Below are 22,774 nucleotides of genomic sequence, written 5' to 3'. Positions count from 1 at the left end.
AAAGTCGGTTCTTACAGATGCAAATCAGATGAAACAGCAGCACGTACACAGAAAAGACATTTGTTGAGACCCTGCAATAGGCGATAGGCCCATAGAAGCAAGTAAGACCGACTGGCCACAAGGCACATGGGTTTTCATCCTAAAACTGAATTAATATAGGCGAGACAGCGGACTAACTTGTAAACTAGTGTACTCACTTCTACTGATGTGAGACAATGTTTCACATACACTTGGAAAAACATTGCTCAAGAACATAAAAAGTGCGGAACAGGAACATTACGGAATCAGAGAGTACAAAAATGGCTTCTCATAAGAATATCCTCATTTTGGAATAAGCTAATACTAAACATATGCTTTGAATAGGGAGATTTGCAGCATCTTCAGCCAAAAAAGCACCTCAACAACAACAACAACAACAACATTACCCCAGTGCCTCAATGGCTCCCGCAAATTGCGGGGTAAGGGGGGGTCGGATGTACGCAGCCTTACCCTTGTGTTAGCAACACAAAGAGGCTGTTTCCGAATGACCCAAGATGAAAATTGCGTCGAGAACTACATTGAAGGACCCCTACTTCACAAAAGCAAGAAGGGCAGCCACTTTAGTGAGCCATTTTGATTTATTCCATTATAATCCATAACCAAAGAGTAATAAGTCTTTGGCTCCATAGGAAATATGGAATGAAGCCAAAAAAGCACCTACGACGCTAAAAATACAATCCAAGAACAACAACAACAACATTACCCCAGTGCCTCAATGGCTCATCGCAAATTGCGAGATAAGACTTGTGTCAGGATAATCTCTCCATACAAAAGTGAGCAGATAAGACTAATTAAATTTCAGCACAATCCAACTAGCAACAAGCATGACATTTGCTACAGGAAAAGAACAAGAACACAATTCCAGGATTATAATTTATAATTTATATGTATATAAACATAATTTAGTGCAAACCTCGTCTATTGTGTTCTACTACAAAATTTAGTGCTCGAAAACTATTCACCGGGTCATCAAAGGAAAAGGGGTTAGGATGAGACAGACCAGCAACCTATTTTGCATATCCACTATGATCATCAATCTTATCTAAACTCCGCCTAACAACACTTAGATCAACGAGCAAGGGGTTAATCTAGCAAAACAAACTACAGAAGTCTACTATTCGCTTTTCCAGGGAATGCAGCAATGTTAAAACTCAGAAGCGGAAACTTTGCCATCCCATTTGGTCCTACACAACTCAAATCCGAACTAAACCAGATGGTACAAAACGGAAAAATCTCATCTAAACTTTCTGCATAATATATGAGAGGACAATTTAATAAACCAACCAATTAGCTTTAATTTGCAATACCAATACAAGCAAATAGATAGATAAACCCTAACCTAACTATCAGCATCAAATTAGTCTAGAACAATTGATTTCCCTCAATTTGTTAGTCATCAGAACATGCAAATTATTGCCTAAAACAAGAAATCCTACCTAAAGCGTTAATTTAACATGCAGAATAAATGAATATGAGGAAATCAAAATTACCTAAATCCCTAAATGTGAATAGTCATAATAGCTTATCGCGGTTTGAACCGGAGACCTTCAGTGTGTTAGACTGACGTGATAACCAACTACACCACGACACCTTGTTGTTTATAAGTTGTGTATTTAACATAATTATCTCCTATTAGAAGTTTAAGGAAATAAATTTCTGAAGATAAAATTTCAAGAGTAACATTCGTAAGTACTTCTTCGAGAGTTTTTAATTTGACCTTATGCCATTACTTGTTTATCCCTACTAAAATTTTTGAATTTTTTTTCCAAAATGAGACTTTCTAAGAAACAAATTAACGAAATAGGTAGAGCTTCAAAGTATTTATGCAAAATGGGTCCACGTCATCACCGAACCTAGACTCGTATTCAAGTCGCTCACCCGGTCAGCGACCTTACCCAAAGTGTCGCTTTATGCCCACCCTAACCTCATTATTGTACTTCAAAGCAAATCGCCTAAGGGGCCAGCGACTTGGCTTTTTTTTTTTTTTTTTTTTTTTTTTTTTTTTTTTTTTGACAAAGAACAAAAAGATACTACACAAGAGCTCCCTGAGCAAGATTATGAGCTATCCTATTCACTCCCCTAGGACAAAAACTAAGAGAGCAACAATGAAAATGAGATGCAATAGACTTAATATCAAGGATAATGCCGTTGATAGATGCAATCGGCTTCTCCGCTCCCGCAGCCTGCAAAACCAAGTTAAGACAATCCGTAACAAGTCTAACATGAAGGTACCCCTCGTCCAAGGCCCATTTAAGTGTCAGGATAGCTGCATGTCCTTCGGCATGCAGAGCAGAAGAGGCAAACGAGCGAGCGTGAGCAGTATTCCTTAAGGTCCCATTACCATCTAGTAAACACCACCCCATGCCAGCACTTCTATCATCCCTCCAAGCAGCATCACACTTGACTGTACAAACATTTCCGCACCCAGGTCCACCAACAATCCAATAGGGGAAGGAGTTCCTAATCCTCTTAGCTAACCCAAAATCAGGGGAGGAGTCCAGCAAGGACGCTCTAAGGAGGCTAGCATCCTTACTGCACACAACCTCCTTCATACACTGAATGTCACCAAGAATAGAGAGAAGAACACTCATAGGCCAAGGGCGACGATTCCTGAAGACCATATCATTCCTGCAACACCAAATTCTCCATAGGGTAGCGATTAGGGGGAAAATGAGGGAGTTAGGATCTGGGCCACTTAGGAAATAAGTAACCCAGTTAATGACCCAAACCCTAGCATCAATGTCCACTCCTCCCGTGATTTTAAGACCTAAAGGGCAGTCAAACCATAGAGCCTTTGCAAAGCTACAATCTCTAAACAGGTGAGAAATAGATTCCACACAAGGAGACGAGCTATCACAAAGAGTACATGAGGAGCGCCAATTCATTTTTCGTCTAAGGAATTCAGAACCCACTGGAAGGGCATAAGCCATAAATTTCCATAAGAACACCTTTAGTTTGTTAGAGATAGGCAACTTCCAGAGCTTAGATCTGCAAAAAGCCACAATTGTTGCAGACATTCTAGAAAGATCAGCAGTCGAGGTAGGTCCATTGGTTATGGCCATAGCAGCGGCATAGTATCCCGACTTGACAGTGAAGGCACCATGTTTAGAGAATTTCTAATAGAAGGAGTCATCCGAGGGTTGACACGGGATATAAGTTGCGAGGATTTTCTTTGTAACTCCCTCACCCGGATCGAATCCAAGAGAAGAGAGATCCCATCTCCTATGACTATCATGAAGATCACCAACCAATAACGCAGGATCAATAGGAGCATCACAAAGCTCCCCACAAAGATCATGAAGACTATCACCCTCTATCCATTTGCTCTTCCAAGCATTAAGACGAGAAGAAGATCCAATAGTCCAAGCTATATTATTGTAGATAAGATCGGATCCCCAAACAAGGCTTTTAAGAGCCCAAGACGACGCTTGGGGAGCCTTCCAACGGTTCTGGAATAAAATATCATCTTGAACACCAAGCTTGGGACCAATAACTTTACTGATAAGGCTTCCCGGAACACATAAGATTCTCCAAGCAGATTTGGCAAGAAGAGCTTGGTTAAAGCAACCAATATTACGAAGTCCAAGGCCCCCTTCTCCCACAGGCCTACTAAGGAAATCTTTACTACACCAATGAACAGACTTATTAATTCTAGTTCCACTCCACCAAAAATGCACCATCAAAGACTGAAGTTTTGATGTTACACTTACCGGTATACGAAATACCGATAAAGAGAAAAGAGATAGTGAAGACAGAACAGAACGAAAAGGAGTCAATTTACCAGCCGAAGAGAGAAGAATGTTATTCCAGGAGGATAGCCTTCGCTTAGTCTTATCAACAAGAAATTTAAATAAATCCCTTTTAGAAGACCCAATACTCGTAGGAAGGCCAAGATAATTGCCAAGATCAAGCTTAGGAGCAAAATTAAACTCAGTCAAACACTTCTTAACCGTCATAAGTGAGCAATTTGGACTAAAAAGAATAGATGACTTATCTTTATTAAGACATTGCCCAGATGCAGCACAGTATTCATCGATAATATTCATAAGAAAATCCAAATTCTCATAGTCACCACGGATAAAGAAGAGTGAATCATCCGCAAACAATAAATGGGATTTCCGGCCCGTGCTTGCAAATTTTAATACCCTAAATGAGATAGCTATCTTGGGCATAGAGAATCATTTGAGATAGGACTTCCGTGCAAAGCGCGAAAATATAAGGGGATAAAGGATCACCCTGCCTAATCCCACAGCCGGGCTCAACTCTATCCATAGGAGCACCATTCATCAGAATTTCGTAAGAAACAGATTCAATAGTACTCATAATAAGCTGAACCATAGAGCCCGGTAAATTTAAGTAGGAGAGCACCCCTCTTATGAAATTCCAGTTTAACCTATCATAGGCTTTACTCATATCAGCCTTTAGAGCCATCATACCCATCTTGCCATAACTCCTATGATTTATGACGTGAAGAATTTCTTGGGCAATGACAATATTATCTGCAATGCTTCTATTAGGGACAAAAGCACTCTGAAAAGGACTGACAAGATCATCCATAACCCCTTTTAATCTATTAGCAATACACTTTGTGACAACTTTCATAATAACATTGCAGAGGCTAATCGGCCGAAAATCCCCAACTCTCTCCGGCGGTCATTTTTGGAATAAGGACAATAAAGGTTTTATTGAAATCCTTAAGCACGCATGCAGAATTTAGGATATTGAGAGCTCCTTTAATAACATCATTCTTAACAATAGCCCAATACTTTTGGTAAAAAGCTGCCGGAATACCGTCAGGACCCGGAGATTTTAGAGGTCCCAATTGGAACACAGCCGCACGAACTTCATTATTCGAATAAACACGACCCAATTTGGCCCTCTCCTCCGTACCCACTTTGCGCTTAAGATTATCAAATAAGTAACCATACTTATTTAAGTAATCTTCAAAGCACTCAGGCTCAGAATCAGAATTAAAGATAGTGGAGAAATGTTTATGAAACAAACCACCAATCTCTTTCATATCAAAAGTCCATTCATTAGATTCCTTCTTAATACCTAAGATAAGATTAGCACCAGATCGTCCTTTAACCCAATTGAAGAAGTACTTTGTGCACGTGTCACCCTCACAATTCCATTTCAATTTGGTACGTTGACGCCAATAAGTGCCAGCAGCAAGAGAGAATTCCATAAGTTTTTTGTGGCATGATTCGTAATTAACAGAATCACTACCATTCTCAATATCTAAAAGATAGGACTCAAGATTCTGATCAAATTCACTCCACTTTAGTCCCCATTCGTCCTTTTTGTTATAAGCCCAAACTCTAAAAGCGGTATTTATACGACGAAGTTTTTCCAAAAGAACATGAGAGGCATCACCCTTAACATGTCTTTCCCAGCTTTCTTTAACCAGCCCACTGCATTCGGCATGATCAAAACACCAAGTCTCTAGCCTGTACACCTTCTTCTTAGTGTTCATAACCATATTTGTATCAAGGATTATAGGCGCGTGATCCGATATTTGAATAGGAAAGTGTCTGATAAAAGTATTTGGGAAAAGAGAAAGCCAATCATTGGAAGCAAACCCCTTATCAAGTCTTTCATAAATTCGATGTGGACTATCCCTATTATTGCACCAAGTGAATCTAGGTCCCTTAAAGGGAATATCCATTAGACAATGTAAATTCTTCCAATAAGTGAACAAGCTTGCTCCTCGAATCAATTTGTCACTGCCACCAAACTTATCAGAAGAGAACTCAACTTGGTTGAAATCACCTATAAGCAAAAAGGGTTTGTCGAGCGAATTAAGATGATGGGTAAAATTATCCCACACAGCACCCCTCTTAGAATGATCGGGTTCACCATAAACACAACAAAGATACCACATGCTACCCTTACACTGATTCACCAAGAGGATAATAAGATTACAACTGATAAATACACATTCTAATTTACAACTACTTTTCCAGCCGACCCAAAGCCCCCCTTTTAAGCCATCAGCATCACATCCAACAGACTGAAGGAAACCCATAGGTCGCAGAAGAACATCAATCGAGAGTACATCACACTTAGTTTGTAAAGGAAGACGAAATCTAAATTATTATGAAAAGACCTACAAATTGCTCTAATTTTAGGAATAGCAGGGGCAAACGGGTCCTTAAGACCCCTGCAATTCCAAGACAAACCTTTCATGGGGAACAATGAGGTTGAGACCACCGCATCCTTGCCACCCAACAACATTGCCACACCCCGACTTCACCCTACCAAGCACATCTCATACACAAACCCCGACACCCGAAAACACCCGTAAATTCCCGTAAACTGACTCAAGCAGGAACACCATCCTCAAACCATCCAACCCAACCGAGGCACCCAAACAAAGACCACTCGTGTACAAAAGAGCCACTACTCCCAGACTAGCCAATCCGAAAAGAAGGAGGAAGGATCCGACGACCACCATGACAACCAGCAGAGAAACCAATCCAAAACACCATCAACAATCACCCACACCAAAACGGTCAAACACCCGAGTCTCGAAACTCAAAAGACACAGAAACAATAAGGACCCACATGGAAGCAGCAGGAGAAGGAGCAAGCGATGAAGACCCATCAACAAGACAACAAGGTGTACCATGACACCACAGGGACACCCGAATCACCAGAGGACACCTCCCAAGACCACCGCCAAAACAAACAAATCGACCAAACAAACGGACGACACAGATCAACACAAGGGAAAGAGAAGAGGGAGCGAAGGGTGGGGGGAATGGGGGGATCACCTTATCAGACCCAAAAGACATCCGCTTGGGAGACCAGCAGAATCAACATAAGAGAGAACTTCATCAACAGGACAGACAAACCAGGGATGGGGGAAATGGGGGGATCACCCCTGGAATGAGAACGAAAAGCGGCGGTGACAGGACAAGGTACCGGAAGAAACGGACAAAACACACTTAAACTTTAAACAGGAGCATGGCAAAACCATCTTTTAAGACGGAAACCACACAAAGACTCTCACTTAAAAAAGTCCCATAACTTTAAAAGCAGAGACAAGACCAGACGGAACCGATCATTTTAAACCATCATTTTTACTTAAAAAATTCCATAACTTTAAACCATCATTTTTACTTCATCAACACCACAACCCAACTCCGCCAACAACCGAACAAAGGATCCGACAACAACCACAACAAACCGACCAACAAGGGGGTTAAACACTTCAACCAAAATTGAGCTCGAGACAAGACGTAAACAAGGCAAATCTGCCGCCATAAAAAGAACAGAAAACAAGACCGTCGGAGGAACAACAAGGTGATGAAGAAGCTTCATAAAACGCATAAAAACAGACTGATTCTCAGAAGGGGCCAAAGACAGGCGATAAACCAACGGATCGAACCAAACAATGACCCACAAGAGACGGGTCAACAAATCAACCCGAAAAAGATGGGTCAAAACGTCAAATCAGAAAAGCGGAAGGCCAGAAAACCGGAAATAAACAAAAGAGAATGAAGAACAGGCCGTCAACTTATAGAGAACAGGGCCGACCCGTCCCCGGCGACAAAGCAAAGGCCAAAGAACAGAAAAAGGAATGGGAGAAACGGGAAGATAAAACTGAGAAAAGGGGGTTATGGGGGTATGAGATGCGACGAATCGCCGGAGATAGGCTAAGGGACCAACCTATCTCCGGCGATTAGGTAGGGGAAGCAGTAGGAGGGCAAGTGCGGATGATGGAGGCGGCGGAGCAGCGAGAGCTAGGTTAGGGTTGTTGATTTGGGGATTTTTTTTTTTTTTTTCGCTTTCTCTCTCTTCTCTCTCTCTCTTCGTCCTCAAAATTTTTTTGTAAGTCCAGCAATTTATAAGGCATAGAGGCTGAATTGTCGAGGAAACAAGTCGCTCTCCCCCTGAGAGATTTGACTTCAAGTCGTCGTCTCGGTGAGCGACTTGATTTCTTAACCCAACTTTGCCAAATCTGATCCTACGTGGACCCATTTTGGGTAATAACTTTGAAAGTCGGCCTATTTCGTTAATTTATTTGTTAGAAAGCCCCATTTTAAAAAAAATCAAAATTTTTAGCCTCCTAATGATAAATCCGGACTTCGCCACTTGAAACTGGGAAGAGAAGAAGAAAGACGAGACCTTTTAGCTTCCCGGTTGGGAAGGCCAGAACTTGAAACCGGTCCCGGTCGAATTAGTCTATTTTAAGCCCGTTAGTTTCCTTGAGACAGAGCCCAAAGGTATATGTCTTAACATTAAATCCACTCAAATATCATAGCACTTGATCTTTAAGGCCTTCTTTGGATAACAAAATAGGAGGAAAAGGGAAGGAGGGAGAAGGAGGGAATGGAAGGAGATGGGAAAGTCGGAAAAGGCATAGTTGTTAAGATACAATTTTCCTTCAAATCTTTCCTGTAAAGAGAGTTAATTTGCCTTAGAGAAGGTAAAATGGATTCTCCAAATCTCTCTCACTCCATTTCTCTCCACCCTTATTATTTGTTTTTCAAACAAGAGATTTTAAATCTCTTACTCTCCCTTTCCTTTTCCTCCAAATCCCTCCATTCAAACAAGGCCTAAAAACTGTTGGGAAATTAGCGCCAATCTCCCACGCGCAACGGAAGCAACTAATCGACAAGTAAACCGTAAAAGTAAATAAATGTAAGCAACAATAAGATGAGACAATATTTTAGGGTCTAACCCAGGGCAAAACCTTCCAAACCGGAAGTAAAACCCACTAGCCAAATAGACTAGAATCCACTATAATAATATAGTACCAGTACAAAGTAATCGTCCCGAATTAAATACCAATTCGAAACCCACAATAATATAAGATAACAACCTCTAGCCCTTCAGTAATATTAGTCAATGCCACTAATATCACCCCTCGAGTAACCTCCTAAATTATTGTATAAAAACACCCGTTGTACTCCACCTCACCCTCAAACCCCGACTTTTTAGTCACTTTGTTTGATTACATTTTGTGAGATCCGTTTTTCAAAGGAATTGCATCCTTTATATAGCATGTGAAAGTGACGTTATAACTTAACATCATAAAGTCACTTCACGTTATCACAACAAATGAATTAAACACAATTCATTTGTTTTCTGCACATTCTTACGCAAATGAATTCACATTCATTTAACTCCAACATGTTACATGTGCATTGTAGCATTTTTCATTAAACTTTGTTGTGTAACTTGTGTTTGATTAATTTACCCAACAAAAACTCCGTTATTTTTTTGCTATAGAGTATAGACTATGCTTTTCTCTTTCATACAAAGTACTATTTGGTCATCTTAAGTTAAGACGAATACATCCGTCTCAAATAAGAATTCGTGCCGATCCATTGCCCTCAAGGCCTCAAAGACAAAGCCTATCATCTTTAACAAATACGGAGTAATACCACTAGGGCTAGTTAAACGGAACTTTGCGTTTTTTTTTTTTTTTTTATACAAAAACTTAAAATCGTGTCGAAAATCGTATATGCGGTTTTGGTTTTGCCCAACCCGGATACGATATGGTTTTATAAAAACTATTACGAGGGAATGCAAAGCCCACAGCCCACATCCAACGGATCACTCTCCAACGGCTCTCAAATCTTCCACAAGGCAATATTATCTCTTTGCCACAATTAGTTTATTGTGTGTATATTTCTTTACCATGTTTATAGATAGATTATACATATAAATAAGGTAGCCATGTAATTATGAAGAACAACACATTCAATAATACAGTAATTTACATATCATCTCTCGTCTAATATGGTATCAGCCAAGTTCTTGTTTTCCTGACAACTTCATCTTCTTCGTTCTATTTTTTCGATTTTCGATACTCGAACTCGATTTGCATCATGACGAATCCCAACGACAATCAACTCGTTAATTCCTCCTCGACACAGCAATCATATACGTTTGTCCCTGTTGAAAACCCCAACTCCAATATCACACAAATAGCGTTCACGGGAACCAATTACGACGAATGGTCCCGTGGTCTTACCCTTGCTCTGCTTGCCAAGGGAAAACAGGGGTATGTAGACGGTTCCATCAAGAAGCCGGCTGCCACTGCCTCTGATTTTCCGTCCTGGTTGTCTCAGAATGCCCTCGTCACCGCGTGGATTTACAATTCCCTCGACTCCACTATTCGAAGAACGATTTCATATCGGCCCGAAGCAAAACAAATATGGGACGATATCCGAAATCGATTCTGCCAAAATAATGATGCCCGGATCTTTCGGTTAGAAGGCGAGTTAAGTTCGTGTAGACAAGGCCCAACGGAGTCCCTTATTGATTATTATGGTCGCCTCACAAAACTATGGGACGATATTCAAGCTGCAGATCCCATCCCGCCATGCACCTGTGATCCGTGCACTTGTTCCCTGGTAAGCATCCTCGACACTCGTCGCGATAAGAAACGTGTCCGTAATTTTCTTATAGGTTTGGATGATCGATATGACACTGCTCGCTCTCAATTACTCGGTATTTCTCCCTTACCCACTCTTGATTTTGCTTATAATCGTCTCCTCCAAGAGGAGGGAATGCGTCAATTTTCTGTCAATAAAATCGACCAAAAACCTGAGAACATGGCCTTTGTTGCTCGGCATAATGTCCATTCGCGAACTGCCAGTGGGGTAGGGGATCGTCCTCGACAAATTGACCCAAATAAACCATACTGTATTGCTTGTCGTCGGTCAGGCCATCTGTATCCTGTTTGCTTTCGGGTTACAGGAGAATTTCCCGATTGGTGGGGGGAACGTCCTAGAGATCGTATCTATATAAACGAAGCTGACATGAGTCGTACGGTAGTTCCTGATGTTCAAGGTAGAGCCCATTATGACCGTATTAAAAAGACTACCTCGAATGTCCCACGCGCGCATCTCGTCACTACATATACACCACCTACTGGCCACGGCTCTACTGTGCCGCCCCCTACCCACGGTGCTGCTGCCAGTGGGGAAATAGCACGGGCCCATGTTGTCTCGGTGCCGTCTGTTTCAGCACCTACTACCTCTGCCGGGTTTGAGCAGTTTGATTTCAACAAGCTCACTCCAACTCAACTGGATGAAGTTCATAAAATATGGCAGGCACGACAGCCCGGTCCGTCCTCATCAACTCGTCTCAGTGGTAAACTCTTATCTCTCTCATGGATTATTGACACAGGAGCATCCCGACATATGTCGGGTTGCCTCTCTTATTTTAATAATATTCGAAAAATTAGCCCCGTAACGGTTGGGCTGCCGAATGGTGAAATTACTCACGCAACACAGTGTGGGGATGTTCATTTATCAAGCTCTTTTATTCTACGTAATGTTTTATTTTCCAACAAATTACAATGCAATCTTATTTCAGTTTCTTCCCTTTTACTTGATTCATCGTTAACGATCCAATTTTCTCATCTATTATGTTTTATTCAGGACCGTTTTTCGAAGATGATGATTGGTGCGGGTGAACAAGTCGAGGGGCTATATTATCTGACGGAAGTACGCCACCCCGAAACTCACGTCCTTATCACCACTACTCCCGACACAAATGAACTTTGGCATCGAAGGTTGGGGCATCCCTCCTCCAATATTTCTCGTTTTTTACCTTTTTGCAAAAACGTTACAACTTCTTTTCATAGCAGGGACTGTGATATTTGTTTCCGAGCCAAGCAAACTCGGGAACCATTTCCTTTAAGTTTGAATAATGCTGACACTGTTTTTGATTTAATTCATGTCGATTTATGGGGACCGTACTCCGAACAGGCATCATGTGGGTCACAATATTTTTTAACTATTGTCGACGATTTTTCACGATCCACATGGGTCTATTTGCTTCATCGTAAAAGTGACACACGACAAACTTTATTAAATTTTTTTGCTTTCATCGAACGACAGTTTAATAAGAAAATCAAAACTTTACGGAGTGACAACGGAAACGAGTTTACAAATTTAAACAATTTTTTTCTCGAGAATGGTATCCTCTTTCAAACTTCTAATATCGATACTCCACAACAAAATGCACGGGTCGAAAGAAAACACCGTCATATTTTAAACGTCGCCCGTGCCCTTCTATTTCAAGCCCATTTACCAATAAAATTTTGGGGGGAGAGCATCCTTACCGCCGTTTACCTTATTAATCGGACCCCGAGCACTATCCACCACGGAAAAACCCCATATGAGATTCTTTTTAACAAACCTCCTACGTTGACCCATCTACGCACTTTTGGTTGCCTATGCTATGCCAAGACCATCAATCGGTCCCGCGACAAATTTGCTTCACGAAGCAGAAAATGCCTCTTTATCGGCTACCCTATGGGAAAGAAGGGATGGCGGGTACACGACCTTGACACGGGGACACAATTTTGTTCCCGCGATGTCAAATTCATCGAACATGACTTTCCTTATCAAACCCAAATCACTGATAACATATCCCACAATTCTTCCTCTTTCCTTGACGAAGACACCCCTATGATCACCGTACCCAGTCCCTCCCCTACGGCCCCATCCACCGAGCCTCCACCATCTTCCACCACGACCTCTCCACCCGAAGACACCACCCCCAAACTCACCGAATCCACTCCTCCGGACCCCTCAAACGCCACGACCCAACAACCCGCCCCATCCACCCCGTCCAACATGGGCAAAGGACAGCGCCCGAAAATACCAAATTCCCGTCTTAAGGATTTCGTTCAGCCTAAGAAACGCCCCTTGACACAAGTTCTCACCACATCCACATCATCTTCAGGTACACAATACCCAATTTCTCACTATATTTCTTACGATAAGTTTTCTCCTAACTATAAATGTTTTTTATCGGCAGTGACTAATAACCACGAGCCTAGCACGTTTAAAGAAGCTATGCAGGTACCGCAATGGCGCGATGCCATGAAGAGTGAGATCGATGCTCTCGAAAGAAACTCTACTTGGACTCTCGAAGATCTTCCGCCTAACAAAAAGGCAATCGGGTCCAAGTGGGTCTATAAAATTAAATATCATGCCGATGGCACTATCGAGCGCTACAAAGCTCGCCTAGTGGTCATGGGAAACCGTCAAATCGAAGGCGTAGACTACAATGAGACTTTCGCACCTACTATTAAAATGGTGACGGTTCGTACTCTCCTTACAATAGCCGCTGCCAAACGATGGGACATCCACCAAATGGATGTCCACAATGCTTTTCTCCACGGCGATCTTCATGAAGAGGTCTACATGAAACCCCCGCCCGGGTTCTCCTCCGCGACAAACGGTAAGGTTTGCAGGTTAAGAAAATCTTTATACGGTCTTCGTCAGGCTCCGCGCTGCTGGTATGCCAAACTCGCCTCCGCCTTAAAATCCTATGGCTTCCGACAATGCCCCTACGACCACTCCCTCTTTTCGATCACAAACGACACCACCGAGATTCATGTCTTGGTGTATGTCGATGACCTGGTCATCTGTGGAAACAATGCACCAAAAATTGATCATTTTAAAACCTATTTAAGTAATTGTTTCCACATGAAAGACCTTGGCCCATTAAAATATTTTTTGGGCCTCGAAATAGCCCGAAACACCACCGGTCTATTTATCTCACAAAGAAAATACGCCCTTGACATTTTGGGCGAAACAGGGCTCCTAGGCTCCAAGCCCGCGACCATTCCGATGGAACCCAATCATCGCCTTGGGGTCTCCACCTCACCCGTTCTCCCCGACCCCCAACCATACCGACGTTTAGTTGGTCGACTCGTCTATCTCACCATCACTCGACCCGAACTTATTTACTCCGTTCATACCCTTGCTCAATTTATGAATACCCCACGGCTTGACCATTGGCAAGCCGCTTTACAAGTTGTTCGATATCTTAAAAACAGTCCAGGTCAAGGCCTGCTCTTCCAGACAACGGACAACTTACAATTACATGCATATTGTGACGCGGACTATGCGAGCTGTCCAACAACACGCCGCTCTCTCTCCGCCTACATCGTGTTCCTAGGTGGCTCACCCATCTCATGGAAGACTAAGAAACAAAACACCGTCTCCAAATCCTCCGCCGAAGCAGAATACCGTGCCATTGCTTACACGGTCTGTGAACTTAAGTGGCTCAAAGGTCTCCTACAATTTCTCGGAATCAAGCACGACAAGCCGATTGAACTCTCATGCGACAATCAATCCGCTCTTCACATCGCCCGCAACCCGGTTTTCCATGAACGAACTAAACATATTGAAGTTGATTGCCACTTTGTTAGAGACGAAATTGTTAATGGGACTATTCGACCAAGCTACGTGCACACTAAAGCTCAACTCGCAGATATCTTCACAAAAGCACTTGGTCGAATACCTTTCGATGACTTACTCTCCAAGCTGGGCGTCAGGACTCTCCACGCGCCAGCTTGAGGGGGGGTATTACGAGGGAATGCAAAGCCCACAGCCCACATCCAACGGATCACTCTCCAACGGCTCTCAAATCTTCCACAAGGCAATATTATCTCTTTGCCACAATTAGTTTATTGTGTGTATATTTCTTTACCATGTTTATAGATAGATTATACATATAAATAAGGTAGCCATGTAATTATGAAGAACAACACATTCAATAATACAGTAATTTACATATCATCTCTCGTCTAATAAAAACCGTATCATATATACGGATTTTCGTATCGTATATACGGAAATCCGTATAACTCAAACCATATACCGTATCATATCCGTATAATAGTAAAACTGTATCATATATTTTTGCTCACCCCTATTTGTAGTGGCAATCTGGCAGAGCAAGGGGAGAGCTGAAGGACAAGTGGAGGATGAAAAATTTAAGATTTTTTAAAAATTTTGAACTTTTTTCTAGTTTTCCTCGTATTATTACACGTAATCGTCTCGACTGAAATTTTTCAGCTCGCTGTATTCAAATTGTGACACCGTCACTTTCGTTTGCATGTCCATTTAAGAGCATACGGTGTATTATTTCTCATTAATCATGCAGTTAAGTTTTTCCCATTATATTTCCAACAATAACATTTCCTACTTTCTGAATCTTTTCCATCATCTTTAATTATTTTCAAGAAATTACTAAGTGACTCCTCCGTTAATATTAACATGTCCAGCAACGTCATAGTAAAAAAGTCAACCATGGTGTACCCAGCTTCGGAAACACCAAACCACACCATCACCCTTCCGGGCCTAGACACCGTCTTACGCTTACCTTACTCCCATACCCTTCTTCTATACATCTACAACCCTCCAAAAACAAACCCCTCCAAAAATTTAACAACTAACGTCTTACACTCGAGTCTGAGTAACATTTTAGTACCATATTACCCTTTAGCAGGGCGATTAACTCGTAACCCGAAAAACAACCATCTCGAGATCACGTGCAATGCCACGGGGGTCGGACTCGTCGAGGCGGAAACAATAAATCACACACTTGACGATTTTGGAGAGTTCACACCAAGTCACGCGCTTAGAGAAGTAGCGTTTCCGCCTTCATGCGACTACACGAAGGGGTTATCGACGTTCCCGTTACTATTGGTGCAAGTAACGCGCTTTAGATGTGGTGGGGTTACGCTTGGGTTGATGGTGCATCATAGTGTAATAGATGGGCTTGCTGTGGCCCAGTTTGTCAATTCATGGTCAAAGTTGGATCTTGAGGTTTGGCCTTGCCATGATAGGATTAAGTATTTGGGTCCGCGTCAACCACCACAGGTTAAGTTTCGGCATTTCGAGTATGAGCCACCTGTCGGATTATCGGGTAAATTTCCTTACACGTATTTTTTTATACATAAATGATACTCCCTCCATTCAACTCCACTTTACAAGTATTCTATTTCCGTCCATTCAACTCCACTTTACAGGTTTCCTTATTTGGACATGTAAAAGACCTTTCTATCCTTATTGAAAATCTATATTTACAAAAAATGCCATTCATACCCCACACAAATCCACCATAAAACTTACCTTTATATTTTTTTAATATCTTTAACCCCACCATTCCCTTTCCCTATGTACTTTTAATAGTTTTTTTAATCCGTTTCTTAATACCGCGTAAAAAGCAATGTTGCAAAGTGGAGTTGAATGGAGGGAGTATTTTTTTTATGTTGTCGCACCCTATGACCTGTTATTATAATGTGTATCCATATTCATATATATCTGTTTGTGAAGTATTTCCTCCGTCTCGGTCAATTATTGTCTTTTCGTTTTGGCACAAAGACCAAGGAAAGAGGAGATGACCAATAACTAAATGACAAGTGGAACAAATTGAATGAGAATGATCAAATTACTCATCAAGTTCATTCTTAAAATATAAAGGACAACAAATGACTGAGACACCCTAATAAGGAAAAGGACAACAAATGATCGAGACAGAGGGAGTAATATTTTATAAAATGGGTCCGAAAAACCGAATCGTATTATTTAATAATTGAGTTAACCCTAAGATAAGGACCTAAACTTTCACATTTTTTCCATCAAGGACCTCAACTATTTTTTTATACAGTTAAGGACCTCATGCTTGGCTTCCGTCACCCCAGCCGTTTAGCTTGACATTGTTTCTAGCAAAACACTAAACCCATTGAAAATGGGTCGCCATTTTCCCTTCAACTAGTTTTTTTTTACTCTTTGTTTTCTTTTTTGTTCCCACTAATCACAACAATAAGCATCATAGTTTTAATTGTGTTGTTATTCCTTCTTCTTCAACTAATTCTGATAAATTGCATCAACTTATTTTCACCAAATTAAAATAGTTTTGCAGTCTTGATTTTAACTTATTATTTCCTATTTAAAGTTGGTAGTGTAGAAGCCAGAAGGTGATAGCGTTGATGAAGAGGGAAATTGGCATACATTTTAGACGGAGTTAATCTCGGGTAATTGATCATATACGTAGTAGATTTATTTTTTGAGTAAATTAATCACTTTTAAGTTTTTTGTCAAATAATTTCTCCGTTTTGGCGGCGTAGTCATTGATTATTTGATTCTTGTATTTGACGAACCACTACAACAAACGGGCCCCTTACCGACTGATTATATTGGTCGGTAATATTAAAAATCGGTCTATAAAGTATATTATGGACGTATTTTTTTAGTTTCGTTCCAACCGAAGAAAAAGGGTTGGAGAATTTGTTGGTAAAATTATTTACGAGGGAGAGCATGTGGTCAGTTAATTACTGACCAACAGACATGAAAGGTATACTACACAGACGATCGGTACCCAAAGACTTGAACAGTCGACAATGAAGGCGAAGTAAGTAAATACAAAAGTGGTCGGTATTAGAAACTCGAAAGCATGCGTTGTTGATGAATTTAGATTGAGTGAAGAGCTTTTGAATCAGATATGATTAAACCATTGAGGTTGTCATTGTTCATGAACGAAGAGTTTAGAAAAAACAAAGCAAAGATACAATAATGGTACATGCTTCTGCAGAGGCCAATAATTTCCATATTCATTCTTTTTTGTCGCATATATTGTTGAGATAACGGAAAAGTTAACGGAATCATCGACTCAAGTCCTTAACTGTACAAAATGAAAGTATAGGTCCTCAACGGAAAAAAATGTGAAAGTTTAGGTCCTTATCTTATGGTTAACTCTTTAATAATTCTTCTGTGAAGCCGATTTATGCACCGTGTAAAATGGATTTGTATAATGCAAATGTGAACTGTCATGATGCATTTCAAAGTAAGAACAAGAGTTAGCGGGAGTGTCAAGCACTTTTTTTATTCTAATTATATGAAGTTGGGGGTTTGATTCTTATCCACGACGTATTATTTGAACCATAAAAAAAATGATGTGTTTCATAGTTAGCTCTAGTTTATCGTCTTTATGGGAAAATAACAGTGTGTCAGAGTCTACGGAGTAATTCGTGATGGCTATGTTGATAATAAAATACGGAGTAATTACATACTCCGTATTAAAGTGAGATTTTAGATCATGATCAATAATAAAAGTGGTAGTATACTAGTATAAGAAAATTGTCTCTCCATAATTTAAGATATGTCTCTCGCAATTAAATACTTGCGTAATTGTGTACTCCGTAGCTAGTAAGAAGGTAGGATAGATAAATAATTTTTTTACGAGACCGTCACATCTTACAAGGTCTCACTAAGGTTATTTTATATGACTTTTTTTTTTAAAGGAGCCGCAAAGACGATTTTGACATTGATGCAAGGTTTGAACCCAAATTATGAATATTGTCGTTTATTACTTTACCAATTAAGCTAATTATCATCTGCCAGTTATTTCATATGACCCGTGGACGTTAATTGTGCTTGAAACAGACAAATCAATTCAATGTTCGAACGATGTCACAACATGCAATCTATTCAAATTTTCCAAATCTCAGATAAATGCTCTGAAACAAAACCCAATGCTCAAACAACTGAAACAAAAACCAAGTACATATGCAATATTTGCCGCACATTTGTGGAGGTGCGTAACCAAGGCACGTTGTTTGCCCTATGATCTCGAGGTTCGGTTGTACATCCCGGTTAACGGGCGGGCTAGATTAAAGGAACCAAGTCTTCCACAAGGGTACTTTGGTAATGTTCGTTTCCGTGGAGTGTGCATAGCAAAAGCGGGTGATATTGCATCGCAACCACTATTCTCCACCACAGGTAATGTGTTTTTTTTTTTTTTTCCCTATATGGTACCCTTGTATTTCTCCGAATTCTAAGTGGTACCCCTTCATTTTTTAAAAATATCAGTAGTACCTTTAAATTAATGAAAATATCTTAAAATATCCAAAGTGTTCTAATCCGCCTCCTTTTTTTGGTGTGAAGGGAGTCAATTATGAGAGGGATTTTGATTTTAACGGGATTTGAATTGATTTCATGAAATCATCTAGACCTGGCAAAATCAATCCAATCCGAAAAAGCTGATCCGAGACCTGATATTGACCTGAACTGCAGCACTCGAATATGAGCTGAAACGCGAATTGACCCAACCGACCAAAACATGATTTGACGTGAACATGACTCGTAAATGACCTGATCTGAAACGTCCGAAACCGAAAGTGACAAACATAACTCTAATTAACACAAAAGGACTTGAAATGACTAACTTAAAATCACAATTAATATTATTTACAATTAATATTATTTACGTTAAAATAAAGAATCAATCATCAAAAGTAAACTATAACTAGGTAAAGGCCTTGTTCTTTTCAACTGAAAAAATCTAAATTGAACTTAATGAAGCTGAATTGAACAGAACTGAACTCAAATAAGAGTTAATTTGTGAAGAGCTAAGCTGATCTGAAATTAAGTCCAAAAGAATAGGGTCAAAACTACATTGTTCTCCCTTAATCTTTGACCCGAAAAATGACCCGACCCGCTTGACCCGAAAATGACTTAATTGACCAACATACCCGAATGAGACCTGAAACCCGAAATGATCCAGCCTGACCCGAACTAACTTGATAATGTGACACACCGAAACTAACTTGTCCAGACCCGAATCCAACCCGATTAACCCGTTTGCTAGGTGTAAATGAACATTAACTCTCATAAATTTACCAACTAAGGCAGTTGACATGGGCTCCACTACAGGTATTGTTCAAGATGCTATAACAAGGATGGATAACGAGTACCTAAGATCAGCAATCGATTATTTAGCAGTAAACCCGAGTTTGACTAGTCTTAATCCTAGTTTAACTTGGATTCAACAAGAACGTAGTCCAAATCTTTCGATAAATTCCTGGTTTGGTGTGCCGTTCAGCGAAGCAGATTTCGGGTTGGGTGGACCGACATGGGTACGGCTAGGTGGAGTTGGATATGAAGGCCAAACTGTTATCATGCCAAGTACAAATGGGGATGGTAGTTTATCCGTCTCTATAAATCTCTCTACGGCCCATATGAATATTTTGAAGAATTACATTTATGATTTTGTTGAAATTCTTCCTTCTCTTTAGTTACTTTTTTTTTTTAAAAATGTCTTAATCTAATGATTAAGACAAAAATATTATGTATATTATGTACTTAGGTCTCAAATTTCAACTCCCCCGCTTTTTTATATACTAATCTGCATTGCTTGTAAGCGCATTTGGCATGAGATTTGTCAGTTCGCCTTAGGGAATGAGTAATTTTTATATATGGTATGCATATTTCAATGTTAATTAGTTTTAGGATTATTTCATGGGAATAATCCATCCTATAGATGGCCTGCAAATAACACTCCATCCTATCAATAATTTCAATTAAATCCATCCTATCCCCTTTTCTTCATAGAACAAACTTACCCAATTTTTTGACCGGTTATATTAGGTCAACACTCACCTCCCCCTCCTCGTTATAACCACTCTTCCTTCTTCCCCATTTCCAGATTCTCCTTCACCACCATCACAACTTCCATTCACCCATCACCACCACTCAACAACCTCCAAAATCACCACCGTAAAAAACACCACCATACCTCCGCTGAACTCCGGCAACTCTTCAAAACTAGCGTTGATTCGACATCAGGGATTACGAGGTTGACGAGTAAGGGAAGAGATGGCGTTGGTAGTGATGGTGTCGACGAGTTGCCGGAGAGCAGAGAGCACCGTCACCTTCGACCTGGAGTTCTTATCAGCGCCGTCACTTCTCCTCTAATTCTAAACCCACTTTCAAACACTAAGTTTCAATTTTTTTTCCAATTTCTATTACCAAATTCGACACTTCAATTGCCAATCTTGTCTCGCAAGTTCTCAGTTGATTTTTGGTCCAACCAAATAAACTCCGAAAAATTTGGATTTGCTTTGGAATTATGTGATGATGTGAATCAAATTAAAATTATGTGAATCAAATTTTTCAATTTCTATTACCAAATTCGACACTTCAATTCTTTTTAAAAAATTATGTGAATAAAATTAAAATTTGGAATTGCTTTGGAATCCTTCACAGTTAGGGTCACTGATGTGTTACAGCAGTTTCGATTAGGAGGTAATCCGTATTTAACAGGACAAATCCCTTCTCAGTTGGGTTTACTTACTAATCTGACTACATTTGGAGTTGCTGCAACTGGTTTATCAGGTGTTATTCCCTCAACATTTGGGAACTTGCAGACATTTGCAGTGTATGAAACTGAGATTTTTGGGTCGATTCCACCCGAGCTTGGTTCCTGTTCCGAGCTTACTAATATGTATTTGCATATGAATAAGTTGACTGGTTCAATTCTCGCTTTCGATTAGGCAAGCTTCGAGAAGCTTACCAGTTTGCTTTTATGGGGAAATGTCCTGTCAGGTTCTATTCTGAAAGAGATTTCTAACTGTTCTTCCCTCGTTGTGCTTGATTTATCAGCTAATAGTCTATTAGGGGAAATTCCTGGTGATTTGGGGAAGTTAGTTCAGTTACAGCAACTTCATTTGTCTGATAATTCGCTATCAGGGTCGATTTCGTCGAAGTTGAGTGTACTAGTCTTATCACCCTGCAGCTTGATAAGAATCAACAACATTCCTATCCGTGGACTTTCATAGACTATTAATTCGCTAGTCTTATCAGCCTACAGCGATCAACTCTCCATTGGTGATTTTGGGGAAGTTAATTCGATTTCTCCTATCCATGGACTTTCATTCCTTTATTACAAAAACCCGGCTTTACTATCGACAACATATTAGATTGCTTGAAAGATGAAAATATCATCGGAAAAGGATGTTCTGGAGTTGTCTATAAGGCTGACATGCCTAATGGAGAGTTGATCGCTGTCAAAAAGCTATGGAAAACAAAGAAGGAAGACGAGATAGTGACATTTACAAGGGTGACCTGTTTTTCAGGTTGCCCGTCTTCCGAGAGTGTTATGGGAAGAAAGGGAGATTGGATGGATTTAATTGGAATTACTGAAAGGATGGAGTGTTATTTGCAGGGCACCCATAGGATGGATTATTCCCATGAAATAATCCTTAGTTTTATGGCCCGTGAAATTTACAGGTTCTTTTATAGCTATTTTTCTTTATTTTGTGTCGTAGAAACATGGTGGAGTTGACAAGCTAGTGTTAGTGACGGAGGAGGAGAACAGATCAGAGGAGCTTCATTATTGTGGAAGCCAAAGTTGTGGTTTCTTGGAGTCTCTTAACAAGACAAACAAGAATTACGACCGTCGTCTCAGAATCAGACTCGTCGAGCCTCATCTACACGTTGCGCTTCCCTTTAGTGTCAGCGACTTATCCGGGCTGCTGAAATCAGACGGATAACTAGAGATTTTGAGCCGATCTTTCAGAACTTTATTAAACAGCGTGGTGCGTAACCTGGCAAAACGGGTCGACGGGTCGGGTTCGGGTCCAATTCGGGTCTCTCATTGATTTCGGGTTAATTTGGGTCGGGACAGGTTATTTCGGGTTTTGGGTTTGTTGGTCGGATCTGGGTCGGGTTGTTTCGGGTCAGGTCATTTTTGGATCAATGAATAAGAGAGAAAAAGTCATTTCAAGTCATTTCTGTTCAATTAGAGACTTAGAGTTATATTTTGTCGGGTCATTTTCGGGTTTGGTGGTTTAGAATCGGATTATTTTCGGATCGGATCATTACGGGTCAAGAAAGCTCGGATCATATTCAGGCCGGGTCGGGTCAATTCGGGTTTTCGGGTCACAATCGGGTGATGTAGTTCGGGTCACTTCGGATCTCGGGTCAGTCTTTTCGGATCGGGTCAATCGGACCGGGTTGGTTTTGCCAGATCTAGTGGTGCGGTTGCTCGCCGTATACTATATGCCTTTGGACTACGCAACCCGAGTATGGGTGGACGCTTGTACTGATGCTATTAGTGACCTTGTAGCTTTTGATTTTGCTTTGGGTTTATGAGCATTGGCTTTTTCAAAAATCTAATGAACTTATTT

General features: G+C 40.6%; 2 protein-coding genes and 1 long non-coding RNA gene across 3 annotated transcripts; 1 reads left to right on the top strand and 2 right to left on the bottom strand.

Moving 5' to 3' along the window:
- Window positions 1–2,069: 2,069 nt before the first annotated feature.
- Window positions 2,070–3,101, bottom strand: LOC141606983 (uncharacterized). The gene has a single exon (XM_074426360.1). It carries the CDS (start codon window positions 3,099–3,101, stop codon window positions 2,070–2,072), a length of 1,032 nt encoding a protein of 343 aa, XP_074282461.1.
- Window positions 3,102–4,185: 1,084 nt separating this feature from the next.
- LOC141606981 (secreted RxLR effector protein 78-like) lies at window positions 4,186–4,641 on the bottom strand. The gene has a single exon (XM_074426359.1). It carries the CDS (start codon window positions 4,639–4,641, stop codon window positions 4,186–4,188), a length of 456 nt encoding a protein of 151 aa, XP_074282460.1.
- Window positions 4,642–18,154: 13,513 nt separating this feature from the next.
- LOC141604957 (uncharacterized) lies at window positions 18,155–20,081 on the top strand. The gene is made up of 2 exons (XR_012526251.1): window positions 18,155–18,587; window positions 19,521–20,081. It is a non-coding gene; the product is annotated as an uncharacterized LOC141604957 (long non-coding RNA).
- The last annotated feature ends 2,693 nt before the right edge of the window (window positions 20,082–22,774 follow it).

The sequence above is a fragment of the Silene latifolia genome, chromosome 10 (genome assembly GCF_048544455.1).
Source record: "Silene latifolia isolate original U9 population chromosome 10, ASM4854445v1, whole genome shotgun sequence".
In the NCBI taxonomy this organism is placed as follows: domain Eukaryota; kingdom Viridiplantae; phylum Streptophyta; class Magnoliopsida; order Caryophyllales; family Caryophyllaceae; genus Silene; species Silene latifolia.
Note: the sequence above shows the minus strand (reverse complement) of the source record. Positions and strands in the feature narration are given on the sequence as shown.